The 12707-nt window shown below is 36.6% G+C and overlaps 2 protein-coding genes across 9 annotated transcripts in view; one reads left to right on the top strand and one right to left on the bottom strand.

Moving 5' to 3' along the window:
* The first annotated feature begins 361 nt into the window (after nucleotides 1–361).
* On the top strand, nucleotides 362–10668 carry prune2 (prune homolog 2 with BCH domain). Of its 4 annotated transcripts, none has more exons than XM_077585848.1 (11): nucleotides 362–618; nucleotides 968–1034; nucleotides 2403–2603; nucleotides 2920–3096; nucleotides 3944–4046; nucleotides 5290–5421; nucleotides 5509–5595; nucleotides 6874–6972; nucleotides 7050–7088; nucleotides 7480–7515; nucleotides 8746–10668. In XM_077585848.1, exons 2-11 carry the CDS (start codon nucleotides 980–982, stop codon nucleotides 8774–8776), a joined length of 960 nt encoding a protein of 319 aa, XP_077441974.1. In that variant the 5' UTR covers nucleotides 362–618; nucleotides 968–979; the 3' UTR covers nucleotides 8777–10668. The 4 variants fall into 4 exon arrangements, with proteins under 4 accessions (XP_077441974.1, XP_077441975.1, XP_077441976.1 ...); XM_077585849.1 differs by having other exon boundaries at nucleotides 618–757; XM_077585850.1 differs by lacking the exon at nucleotides 362–618 and adding an exon at nucleotides 625–775.
* pcsk5a (proprotein convertase subtilisin/kexin type 5a) overlaps nucleotides 10283–12707 on the bottom strand; it is a 31462-nt gene continuing 29037 nt past the window's right edge. For all 5 annotated transcript variants that reach the window (XM_077585837.1, XM_077585839.1, XM_077585840.1 and 2 more), the window contains one exon: nucleotides 10283–12019. In XM_077585837.1, the coding sequence (XP_077441963.1) occupies nucleotides 11568–12019 (452 nt within the window). In that variant the 3' untranslated portion in view covers nucleotides 10283–11567. The remainder of the gene's footprint in view (nucleotides 12020–12707) is intronic.

Below are 12707 nucleotides of genomic sequence, written 5' to 3'. Positions count from 1 at the left end.
CAAATTTTAAAGTAGAATTTTACATTTTTTTCCATTAAATACCAGACAAATATTTGTGAAATTACGATACATTTGTGAATGTATTTTAACAATCAATATATGTTGTTGTTGTTGTTGTTGTTGTTTTTTGTTGTTGTAAAAGAACAGAAATATTGTGTTTTTACAGTCGGAGTGATTTCATATTATTTGACATGTAAAATCAGAGTTTATTTTTGTAAATTAAATTATATTTAATGAAACTGTAAAATAAGAAGTCAAATTCTGTTATATTCCAGTTTTTTTTACAGTGTATTTTTTAGAACAAAACAAAACAAAAACAGTAGCAAACCTCCCGTCAAGCACAATCAGCAATACCCCCCCCCCCCCCCCCCCCACACACACACACACACACCACTGCACTGCCTTGGGGAGCGGATGGGGGTGGGGCTGTTATAGGAGCAGGTGGTCGCCCTTATTTGAGCACAGCCCCGGTCACGAGAGCAGAAAATGGCGGAAGCCGCCGGCCGCCTGCGAAGCCCAGCATCTCCCCGAGAAAGAGGAGGAGGGTGAGGAAGAGGAGGGGGAGGAGGCTGGGAGCAGGAAGTAGGCGGCGAGAGCGTCTCCTTCTTCCCGGTAGCGGTGAGTATGTGCAAATGAGGGAATGAAAAATGGGGATGTGATGGGGAGAAAGGCGGCTCAGCATCCTCCATGGGGCGTCTTGCTTCTCCATCTTTACAGCACTGCTTGCATTTGACTGCCTTGTAGCCACAGCATTAAAGTAGGATATTTCCAGTCGGTGTGTTATTGATTATGTATGAGTTATTTGCATGCCTGTGATCGTGCAGTCCTTTCACCCGAGGCGGCCAATGCGGGGGTTGTTGTGACGTAATAAGTTCTCACATTCACACGACGACGTGATCTCTATTTGAGATGCAAATTATTTTGGGTTTGTTGTGATTAAGGTTTGGTATTTTTGGTTGTTTTGGAGGTCCTCCTGGGGATGGACCTGGCGTCACAGAGCAAAATGAACTCGGAGGGCAGCGATGGTAGACCCGGTAAGTGTGGATTTCAAACACGTTTTAAAAATGACGTATTCACTACAGTCAACGCATCATACATCTCAACTGAGATATAAACATCGTTGTACATCAAGGCCGAGCTTGTTAGCAGAAGGTGCGGGGAATCCCCCCCCCCCCCAAAAAAAAAAAAATTGCCACAAGATGCACCATGCCCTAGCTAAAAGTAAAGGGATAATTGGTGTCAAGGAAGTATATTGATGTGATACATCTTGACTGAGAGACAAAAAAACATTTACATGTTGGGGAGGAGCTCATTTTAGTCTAGGTTGTTAGCGGAAGTTAAACAAATTTTTGCTACGTGTATATTGTTGCATTGGTCATTTATTTCTAAATCAAATCATCTGTGAGTCGGTTTTTGTTTAGTTTAGTTTTTTTAATACTGTAAAATGAGATTGAACTAGTATTAAAGTGTTTTGGGATCATAGTTGGCAAATTTACAATTTAATATATTTTTAAAAGGTCGTGCAATATTATATTTATATTTTGAATCCAAAAATTAAATAGCTATTTTTTATACTGTAATGTTAGTATTGTTTGAGCTGCAATTACTTATAATATCACCTATAATTGCCGCCTATTTAAATGTATTGCAGGGAAATATATAATTATTTATAACATTATGCATAATTTATATTTTTGGATCAAATTATCATGCTTTTTTTTTTTTTACCAGTTTATTTTATATATAGTGCCTCATTAACCTTATACGAGTTCATGCCAAATTTGAGCAATGTTTGAGTTTTTTTTTTTTATTATTGTTTTTTTTTTTTTTTTTTAGTTATTGGATGGTCAATTTTTTTTACAATTTTTTTTTTTAAAACGTTCAAAAAACGTTGATAAACATTAACTCTACGTTTTCTGTGAAAGATGGGAGAAGAATGGCGGGAATAGAATCCATGAGTTGCGGACCAAGAGTATGTGGGGGTTCACTATTTATATTTTTATTTTATTTTTGTATTTCGTAAAATGTAAAAAAATAAAAATAATTGTTTTCTGCAATAGCTGGGAGAAGAAAGGTCGACCAAGTGTATGTTGGGGTTGACTATTTTTATCATTATTATTTTTTATATTTAGTAAAATGCACACAAAAAAAAGAAGTAAAATGTAAAAAAAAATTAATAATAATTCCAAAATTAAATGTACTGTATTAAGTTATTAATAATGATAATAATAAATCAGATTTGTATACCTGTATCTGTTTTCTTAATACTGAAAGATTGTTACTGTCACTATTGAGGAAAATTGTTTATAAAAAAAAGAACACCACCATCTTGTGGGGCACGACCAGATTTGCCCCTCATGCAAAACCAACACGACCCCCCCCCCCCCCCGTTGTTATTTCAGTGCCGCCCACCTCCCTGGCCCTCCAAGGAGGCGGCCCCCAGCGAAAGAAACTGTCGGCCCCCCGCATCAGCCTCTCTCTGGACCAGAGCGAGGACGACTTGGGCGAGACGCCCGACGACCTTGATATCAACGTCGATGACCTTGACACTCCGGATGAAGGCGATTACCTGGACTACACGGACCACGAGATGGACTGGGACGGTAGGTCAGACAAAAAAAAATCAGACGGAAATGGGACAATTTCGGCCATTTCACATATTTTGCTGAAGCGTTTGTTTTGTAGAAGGAAAAAGCCCGTAAAAGTAAAAGCAAGACTTCAACTTGTTTGTAAAAACAAAAACAAAAATAAGGGACTCATCCCTTAAAGGAGCATTAGCACAAATGTATTTTTACTTTTAATTCTATACCAGACTGCTCACCATGCATACCACCACCCGCACTCTCCGTTTCAATCGTTTTATTATTTTTGTTCCCAAAGACTCATCGATCCATTTCTCTTCCCTCCGCGTGTCTTTAGATCCCAAAGCGGATAGCCGAGGTCGGACGAGCCGGTCGTACGAAGCCATCCCGACGTACGCGGCCGAGGACGAGCGTCAGGACGTCAAGCTGTGGCGAACGGTTATCATCGGCGAGCAAGAGCACCGCATCAACATGAAGATCATCGAACCCTACACGCGGGTCATCTCCCACGGAGGTACATCTTCCAAAATAAAAATGCAGAAACAGTTATTTGTTAATTTAGGGTTGTTTTTATTCTAAAAACTCACAAAAAGAAAAGAAAACAAAACAAAAACAACTAATGAAAAATCTAATCAAGTTCTTTTTGACATGACCACAAAAAAAAGTGGAACTTTTGATGTACGGTCAAATTATTAGTTAATTTTCATGTTTTGTCGCTAGCGGCTAATATGTTTTCCACATTTGTCTGAATTGAATGTTTAATTTTTTTCCACAAATTACGATGGAAAAAGTTAAAATGCCAATTACGTAGTGCGCTCAAATGATTTTGTTACAAAGATAACAACCGCAAAAAAATGTGGAACCCGTTGACGTAAAATTCTGCATTTGAATGATTTTTTTACTTTCTTTCTTTTTTCTTTTTTTAGTCGCTGAAGAACAAAACGATTAGTTCATTCAGGAAAAATTGTCAAAAGCGAATTATCAGACTTTTTCTACAAATTTAATAGATTACTTCAAAATGCCAATAGATCACATGACTTATGTGTGTAATCAAATTGAGAATTTTTTTGGGGGGGGGACTTTTGCCCATATTTAAGAATCCATTTCATGCATTTTTTTTTTTGCTGAATTAAAAAAAATAATAATAATAATTATAACCGTAAGTTTTTTTTTTCATTTTTTTATTATTATTATTATTTATTTATTTTATTTTTTTAAATGCCAAAGAACAAAATGTGTAACTGAATTCACTGATTTCTCTGAAGGAAGGAATAGCTTGAAATAATGTTCAGTAAAAAAAAAAAAAAAAAAAAATAGCTGTGACCCTTTTTTTTCTTATGCTTAAAAAAAAATCTCTTTAGGGTATTACGGCCACGGTGTGAACGCCATCATCGTGTTTGCCGCTTGTTTCCTGCCAGACAGTGACAGTGACGACTACCACGACATCATGGAGAACCTTTTCCTGTGAGTGCGCTGCTAATTTCTCAAAGACTACCAATATCCCTTGAAAATCACTACAACAACACAATTGAATTATTAGCAATAGCAAGCTAATATTAGCGTGTGTGAATGAGTTAAAAGTTGCTCAATTGAAGCCTGTCCATTTTTTAGCAAGCAAGCGACAGTCCTGTCATGTAAAATCAAGCAAATCGAATTTCAGGAAAAACAAGTGGGCCCTGTTTATTGAGTTTTTCCCTCGCAGCTAACAAACAGCAGAGAACTGTGCGTGCAGTGCTCGCACCTTTTTTTTTTTTTTTCCCTTCGCGCGGCGTCACTTAACAGTGAACGACAGCTAGCCTGCCGGAAGGAAACCAGAAAATAAATAAACAAAATGTACAAATAAATAAATAGAGCTAGGTCGCTAATGTCCACGAGCACCGTTTTGGAGTTGGCGTGTAGCTTCATACACGCAATTGGTAAATTGGACACTTTGTGTCTTTGATGGTCTTGATTTGTTGGTCAAGGGATTGAAGGCTAGACGTTTTTGTTGTCATTTTGTTTGTTTGAGGCGCTGGACTTTGACGTTTTGTTTGGAGGAGGCATTGAATGTTAGTGTCTTTGATGGTTTTTTTTTAAACTGCATTTTTTTCGTTGTCTTTGACATTATGTGTATTCGATTTTGGATGTTTTACTGTTTATGATTATTTTTTTGTTCAACATATGTTAGCGGTGTCTTTGATGCCATTTTGTTGGGTTGAGGTATGAATTGTTAGAGGTCCCTTTTCATGGCATTGAGCTCGGGATGTTACACTTTGATTTGATATCGTTTTAGTTTTGGCATTTAATGTTCGAGGCGTCTTTGATGTTGATTGGTGTGTTTGAAGCTTTTAGCGAGACGGGTGTCTTCGGTGCTGTTATTGACTTTGGTTGTTTCACTCTAAATGTGTTTGAGGCGTTTCCATTTTGGAGGTGTCTTTGATGTTGTTTAGTTGGTTGCTGAGCCATTAAACATTAAAGAGTTTTATTTGACATTTTAGTGTCGTTTTAGGTATTGAACCTCAATAAGGTGTCTTTGATGTGGTTTTATTTCATTTTATTTTACTTTCGATTTTTATTACCACCACCACTACAAACGGTACTATTAATACTGATATTAATACGGTTTATTACTATTACTACCACAAGAATAATTCATCCATTTGCCAAGTTAAATTTGGTAACGAGTGCTGGATGTTATGAGCATTTTATTTGTGTTGTGTGTGTTCAGCTACGTGATTAGCACTTTGGAGCTGATGGTGGCAGAGGACTACATGATTGTGTACCTGAATGGAGCCACGCCCCACAGAAGAATGCCGGGCCTGGGTTGGCTGAAGAAGTGCTACCAGATGATTGACAGAAGGTGACCCGTAGAGCGCCTTTGAGAGTTGGGGTGGAAACAAAAATGCGAACGACACGCCATCACGACGCATGCTTTGTTGTCATGCAGGCTCAGGAAGAACTTGAAGTCCTTCATCATCCTGCATCCATCTTGGTTCATCAGGACCATCCTGGCCATCACCAAGCCATTCATCAGGTATGTTGTCTTTGATGTTGTTCTAGCTATTGAAGTTTAAAAAGTGTCTTTGTTTGTTTCTTCTCGGCATCAAAGTCGAGTTGTTTTGATACTGTCATTTTGTTTGAGGCATTGAACATAAGAGGTGTCTTTGATGTTTGTTGATTTTTGTGGTTCTAAAATGTGGAGGTGTCTTTGGTGCTGCCGTTTAAAAAAAAAAAATTGTTTGTTTGAAGCATTGAACTTCAGAGGTGTTTGCCGTGATTTTTTTTTTATTTTTATTTTTTGCTGGAGGCATCACCTTTGAGAAGCTTCTTAGATGGTGTCACTTTGTTGAGACGACCTTTAATAGGAGTCTTTGATGTTGCTGTTTTGGTTGGTCAAGGTGTTGAAATTTAGAGGTGAGGACTCAACCTCTAAGAGGTGTCTTTGATGTTGCCATCTTGGTTTACGGAATGAATAAACCTTAAAGAGGTGTCTTTGATCTCCCCCTCATTGACATTTAAGTGATTTCTTTGATATTGGCAATTTGTTGATTTGAGGCACAAGGAATTTAGAGGCATGTGTTTGATGCATTAACCTTTTAAGTTCTGCTCTCTTTGATGTTTTGTGTTTGGTCCAGGCATCAACTTTAAGTGGTGTCTTTGATGTTGCCGTTCAGGTTGTTAAAACTATTTTTTTTTGTTGGGGGACTCAACCTTAGAGGTCTTTTTAATGTTCCAAAATTTTGAAGTGTATTTCATGAGCATTTGTGTGTCATTGTATGGCATTTGCTTGTTGGAGGCTTCGTACTGGTAGAGGTCTTTGATGGTTTACTTTTTTTTTTGTATTCCTATTTTATATTCCTGTTAGTTTTATTTATAGTTGTCTATGATGTAATTTTGTTTGTTTGAGGCATCGACCTTCAGAAATATCTGATGTTGACGGGTTTTTTTAAACTGACTCTGACGTTCTCTTATTTGTTCGAGGTGCTGAACCTCAGCGGTGTCTTGGATGTTGTCATTTTGTTTGTTGAAGTATCTCTTATGCCATCAGTTTTTGTGTCCAAGGAATTTTACTTTAGAGGTGTCTTTGATGTTGCAGTTTAGTTTGAGGTTTTTGTACTTTAAACGTGTCTTAGATGTTGGCATTTGTTTTGTTTGAGACATCGAACTAAGAGGTGTTTTTGATGTTGCCGTTTTCTTTGTTGTTGTTTCTTTTTGCTGGGGTCATTAAAGTTAAGAGGTATCTTTGATGCTGTCATTGTCTTTGTTGGCTCCTGGCGGTGTTGACGCTTGTGATAACAACGTTCTATTCCAGCACCAAGTTCAGCAGCAAGATCAAGTACGTGAGCAGCTTGGACGAGCTGCAGGAGCTCATCCCCATGGAGAGCGTCCACATCCCGGAGTGCATCATTAGGTGAGAGCACCTCTCACACACATCCCACAAGTCACCCTGACCAGACACTATCTTACATTTATCTTTTCACCTTCCAGACTGGACCAAGAACTCAAAGAAGCAGGAGAGAATTCCAAGTGAGCAACACACAAATATTACTACTACTTCAACATCCTTAAAATTGATTAAAGAGAAAAAGAAAAACAAGACAAGAAGTTAGTTAGTGCTGCTAGTGCACTGAATTATCTTACTAGTGAGGACAAAGAGTGTACTAGTACTAATCCACTAAATGAAAAATGTGGCGTGCAGCGCTGTGAAGGAGCAAAGATGCGGCGGTTACCGGCTGATGTACGACGCAGCTAACAAAGCAAACGAGGCATCTCCGAGCCTCCTTGTACGATTTACAGCCTCAAATAAAAACGCGTGGCTGATGAATCACGCCGGAGAAAATCCCCGCCGCCATAAATCACAAGTCCCGCTCTACCGCAAAATGAAGCACTCCATTATGTTTTGTGTCTTTCATTGCAGATTGAATAGTTTTCTGCTGGGAACCGAGCCAACACGGTCAGTGTGTGTGTGTGTGTGTGTGTGTGTGTGTGTGTGTGTGTGTGTGTGTGTGTGTGTGAGAGCGTGCGATATATGAGATATTGTGTGGATATTTGTGTGAGTGAGAAAGAAGGTGTCAGAATGAGTGTGTGTGTGATAGTGTGTGGGAGGACGTGTGTGGTACGTGAGAGTGTGAATGTGAGTGAGTGAAGTGAGAAAGTGTGTTTGTGTGAAAATAAGGTGTGTGAGAGTGTGACGGAGGGCGTGTTTAGTGTGTGTGTTTGTGTGTGTGAGTGCCACTGAGAATGTATGTGTGTCGAAATGAGTTTGTGTGAGAGTGTGAGGGAGGTCAGCTGTATGTGTGAGAGTGTGTGTGTGAGAGAGCGAATATGTGCAAAATGAGTGCGGTTGAGGAAGTTTATGTGTGAATGAGACAGAATGTATGTGTGAGAGAGAGTGTGAGGGTGGGTGTTAGTCAAATGTGAGAGTGTGTGAGTGCAAAAGTTTGTGAGAGAATTTGTCAGTGCGTGTGTATGAGAGTGTAAGGGAGGGTGTGTGTGTGAGAGAGAATTTGTCAAAATGAGGGCATGAGAAAGTTGTGTTCGTGAGAGCGAGATTGTGTGAAACTGAAAGTGTGAGAGAATTTGTCAAAATGAGTGTGAGAAAGTTTTGCATGAGAGTGAGAATGTGTGAGAGTGTTAATGAGAGCTTGTAAGGGAGTGCGTGTGCATGTGTGAATGAGAGTGCGTGCGAATGAGAGTTAGTCAATATGAGTGTGTGTGAGAGTGTAAGGGGAGGGTGTGTGTGTGTGTGTGAGAGAGCGAGAGAGAATTTGTCAAAATGAGGGCATGAGAAAGTTGTGTTTGTGAGAGCGAGATTGTGTGAAACTGAAAGTGTGAGAGAATTTGTCAAAATGAGTGTGAGAAAGTTTTGTATGAGAGCGAGAAAGTGTAAGAGTGTTAATGAGAGCTTGTAAGGGAGTGTGTGTGAATGAGAGTGCGTGCGAATGAGAGTTAGTCAATATGAGTGTGTGTGAGAGTGTAAGGGGAGGGTGTGTGTAATAGTGAGAATGTTGCGCGTGAAAGAGGGATGTGTGTCTTGTGTGTGCATGAGAGAGGGTGAGAGAGTTTTTATGAGAGATTCAGTGTGAATATGTAATAGCGTGGGAGTGTATTTGAGATAATGCGTGTGAAATAGTGCGTGTGTACATTGTTTTATGTAACACTCTTTTTTTTGTCTTCCCTGCAGAGCAAACGAGACGGGTGCCAGTGCTCCTTGATCGTGGAGGTCCTCGTGTGCGTGTGCGTGTGTTGTGTGTCTTGTGTGTGTGTGTGTGTGTGTGTGTGTGTGTGTGTGTGTGTGTGTAGTTTATCTTATGACAACACAAATTGGAGAAATTGTACTGGGACCCGCACACAGCAGGCCGCTCGCACAGCAGCTGGTGAGTGCGTGTGTGTAGTGATGTCATAGACTTGTGCACGCAACAGGAAGTGAAGCAATAATCCGTGCTCACACACAGCAGTGTTTCAGAGTAAGATGAGTGTTTTCAAAGTAAAAGCATCAAATGTGCGCCACAACTTTTAGAAAACATCACAAGTGGAAATGGAGTTGAATGCGTAGTAGACACACATGATAGTATACACACGCCGGACACTTCATTAGGTACACATGAACTGCTTCACAATGACGTCATCGAAAGATTCACATTCAAAATACAAAAAGTGTTTTGTTAATGTTGGCGGTTTGCCAAAACTGCTGTTTGTTTATTTTATTCGTGTTAGACTATAAAAACGTTTTAAAAATATTCAGAATTTTATTATTATTATTAAAATTAAATAAATTATTAAAATTATTATATATATATATATTAAATTATTATTTTTTGTACTTAATATTAAGAATGTTGCAATATTTTATTGGGAAAATATCTATTGTTGGTGTAATATTTTATAAAAACGTGAAATATTGGAGATTGTTTCAAATGTTTTATTTAAAAAATTTACATTTCTAATAATGTAAGATTTAAGAATCAACTATTACAAATGGTTTCATTTATTCTAAAGAATATTTGGCAATATTTTGAAAAAATAGAAAGTTCAACTATTTTATGTAAAAGATATGAAATATTTGAAACGTTTTTTGATATTCTAAACAAATTACAATTAAGATTTACTTACTTAAAATTTTACAATTAATTAACTCGAAACAGATGATAAATTTAATTGCAAAAATCAAAAAGTTTATTTAAAAAAATACATTTATCAAAAATTATTTTGTTTAAAAAACATCTAAAATATTTGGACTGTTGTAAATAATCTTTCAAAATATTACTGTTTCTAATATTTATTCTTTAAAAAAAAACTATTTAATTCCAATTCGATCTAAACATATGATGGGTTTAATTGCCAAAATATGATTCAAATATATTATAATTAAAAAAACATTTCATCTATTTGGACTGTTGTAATTGGTCTTTAAAAATATCACTACTTCTAATATTTATTTCTTTAAAAACCTTTTTCATCATTCTAAGGATTACATATTACATGTTAAAAAAAATCTAAAAGGTTCTGAACCATTTCATATATTTAAGTACTAACAGATTTTGTTACTCTAATATTCCTTCTTAAAATAGTTCCTATGTATTTATTTCATTATGAAAATATGCAGTATATTACAAAATTCTATATCATTCCAAAAGCGATCTAAAACATTCAGAACCTTTCAAATAAATAAATACATAAATACAACAGTAGAAAGGTGTGTATATGTTATTCTAAAAAAAAAAAAAAGAAGTTTATTTTTGTGTTTAAAAAAAATATTTGAATATTATGGTTGTCGTATTTAAGTCCAGGAGAAGTTTCAAAATATTCGAAACAATCATTAGTGGTCACAATAATAAGCAAAAATCCATCCATACATAAGACAGTAAATACCTCAGGTGTACCCAATCAAGTGTCCCTTAGATGATTTAGCTCACAAAGGACTAATACATCAAATCATAATAACTAACTCGAATCCAAATCAAATAATCGTCTTTATGATGAACAAGCACAACGTCTTATGAATGTGCGTGCGTGTTTGTGTGTGCCTTTTGTGCATAGCAGTGCATGTAGCCTCCTCGTCACACAAACACACTTGTAGTTCAATAAACAATAGACTGGTGTCTGAGCGATTGCTTCTGTCTGATTCATTGTCAACACTGAAACATTCCAAATGGCGATATATAAATCACATTTTTACCTTTTTTTTTTGTTGTCCTTATCATCTCCTCACGATTCGGATCCTTGGGTAGATAAAAGAATACATTCAGCACACTACTATAACACAAAATATTAACTCATTCACTGCCATAAATAAATATATATTTTTAAAGATTATTAAAAATTAGGGGCAAGAGGCGATTCCAATTTTTTATTGTAATTTAAATATAATCTAATAATCTAAATGTACAATTAAAAAAAATCTAGGTTTTCATACTTTTGTTAACAAAAGTGGGAATTTTTTTTTAAACTTATAGAAAGTTAAAATTAATTTTGGACGTTTATAACCGTCAATGGCAGTGAATGAATTAAAAAAAAATTGATATATTATAAAAAATTCGGGGCATCAGGTGATTAGTTTTTAATCGTAATTAATTGCATAACTTCACTAGTTAATCACGAATTTTATATCTGTTCTAAATGTACAATAAAAAAAATCTAGGTTTTCATACTTTTGTTAACAAAAGTGGGAACAAATGTTAAACTAATAGAAATAGTTAAAATGAATTTTGGACGTTTATAGCTGTCAATGGCAGTGAATGAATAAAAAAAATATATATTAAAAATTCGGGGCATCAGGTGATTCGTTTTTTAATCATAATTAATTGCATGACTTCACTAGTTAACTCACGATTAATCCCAAATTTTATATCTGTTCTAAATGTACAATAAAAAAAATGGAGGTTTTCACACAATTTTTGACGTTTATAGCCGTCAATGGCAGTGAATGAGTTAATAATAAAGACGTCATGAAAAGATTTGTGATATTCCTCATCCTTATTTTAAAGTGGGAAACAAAACCGCTCTTCATCGATACGTGCAGTTCTCGTCATCATACTCCAAATCGTCGTCGTCGTCATCGCCCCCCAGTTGTCCGTAGCGGAACTTCCTGTACACGGTCCCGTCCCGACTCATGTACACAATGTCCTCCTCGTCATCCTCATCTTCGTCATCTTTCCCGGCCGAGTAGCGTTGGCCCATGTCCACCATCTGCGTGCCTTTGTAGTAAGACGAGGAGGAGCCCGTGCCGCCGAAACCGGATCCGGATCCGGAACCGAGCTTCTCGTAGCCGCGCGGGTTCCCGTCCGAAGGCGCCCTCTTGGAGCGCGAGTACAGGATGAGGAAGATGGCGGCGACGAGTCCGGCCACTAGAAGGACGCACGCGATGATGAAGACCACCAGGTTGCCCCTCGTCTCCTCTTCTTCACCTTCCTCATCCTCGTTCCTGAACGGCAGGTTGGTGCTGAGGACGCACTCACCTGAAATTTTGTGTTTTGTGACATTACAAGTCCAAAAAACACCCTCAAAACATTGCTAACTGTTTTCATTAAGACTTTTCTTTGGCCTTTTTTTTAAAAAAAAAAAAAAAAAAGTATTATCTCAAATTCCGATCCCTCCCAAATAATTATTTTTATAATAATTGTTTTCCCCCTCCTAATTTATCTTTACTTATTTTATATCTGTAATGATATTATAAATATTTAATTATATGTAAATTATTTGCTTCCACACACAAAGCACATATTTTTATATACAGTATAGTATTTATACTTTATTATATTACAACATTACCAAAATATGGGGGAAAAAATAAGTCATCTTACTAAATTAAAAAATAAAAACAACCTTATTCTACCCAAATATTTTTAAAGGTTTATTATTATAAAAAAAGAAGAAGAAAATAATATGCTTTAAAGGTAAAAACGAGATGTCTATTATATAGATATTTTTTAAATATATAATAAATATATAAAAAATTCAAAAATAATACAAGATCAATCAAATAAACATGATAAATAAAAAGGGATGGGCGAGTACTAATACCAGGCATCGGTATCAGGTCGATATCTGGCACAGTATCATTACTTGCACTCACCAATATTGGCTGCCCTCTTGTGGCTGTTTTATGAACAGGAAGTAAAAATGAGAAAAATAGAAAACTTTCAT

Source organism: Vanacampus margaritifer, chromosome 14 (genome assembly GCF_051991255.1).
Source record: "Vanacampus margaritifer isolate UIUO_Vmar chromosome 14, RoL_Vmar_1.0, whole genome shotgun sequence".
NCBI lineage: Eukaryota > Metazoa > Chordata > Actinopteri > Syngnathiformes > Syngnathidae > Vanacampus > Vanacampus margaritifer.
Note: the sequence above shows the minus strand (reverse complement) of the source record. Positions and strands in the feature narration are given on the sequence as shown.

What these genes read in the sequence shown, in the direction of transcription:
- prune2 (XM_077585848.1), top strand. Translation starts at nt 980, where the DNA reads ATGGACCTGGCGTCACAGAGCAAAATGAACTCGGAGGGCAGCGATGGT. An exon ending in GGGCAGCGATGGTAGACCCG is followed by an intron (nt 1,035 to 2,402) that starts GTAAGTGTGGAT and finishes TTGTTATTTCAG; the next exon opens with TGCCGCCCACCTCCCTGGCC. An exon ending in GAAGCAGGAGAGAATTCCAA is followed by an intron (nt 7,089 to 7,479) that starts GTGAGCAACACA and finishes CTTTCATTGCAG; the next exon opens with ATTGAATAGTTTTCTGCTGG.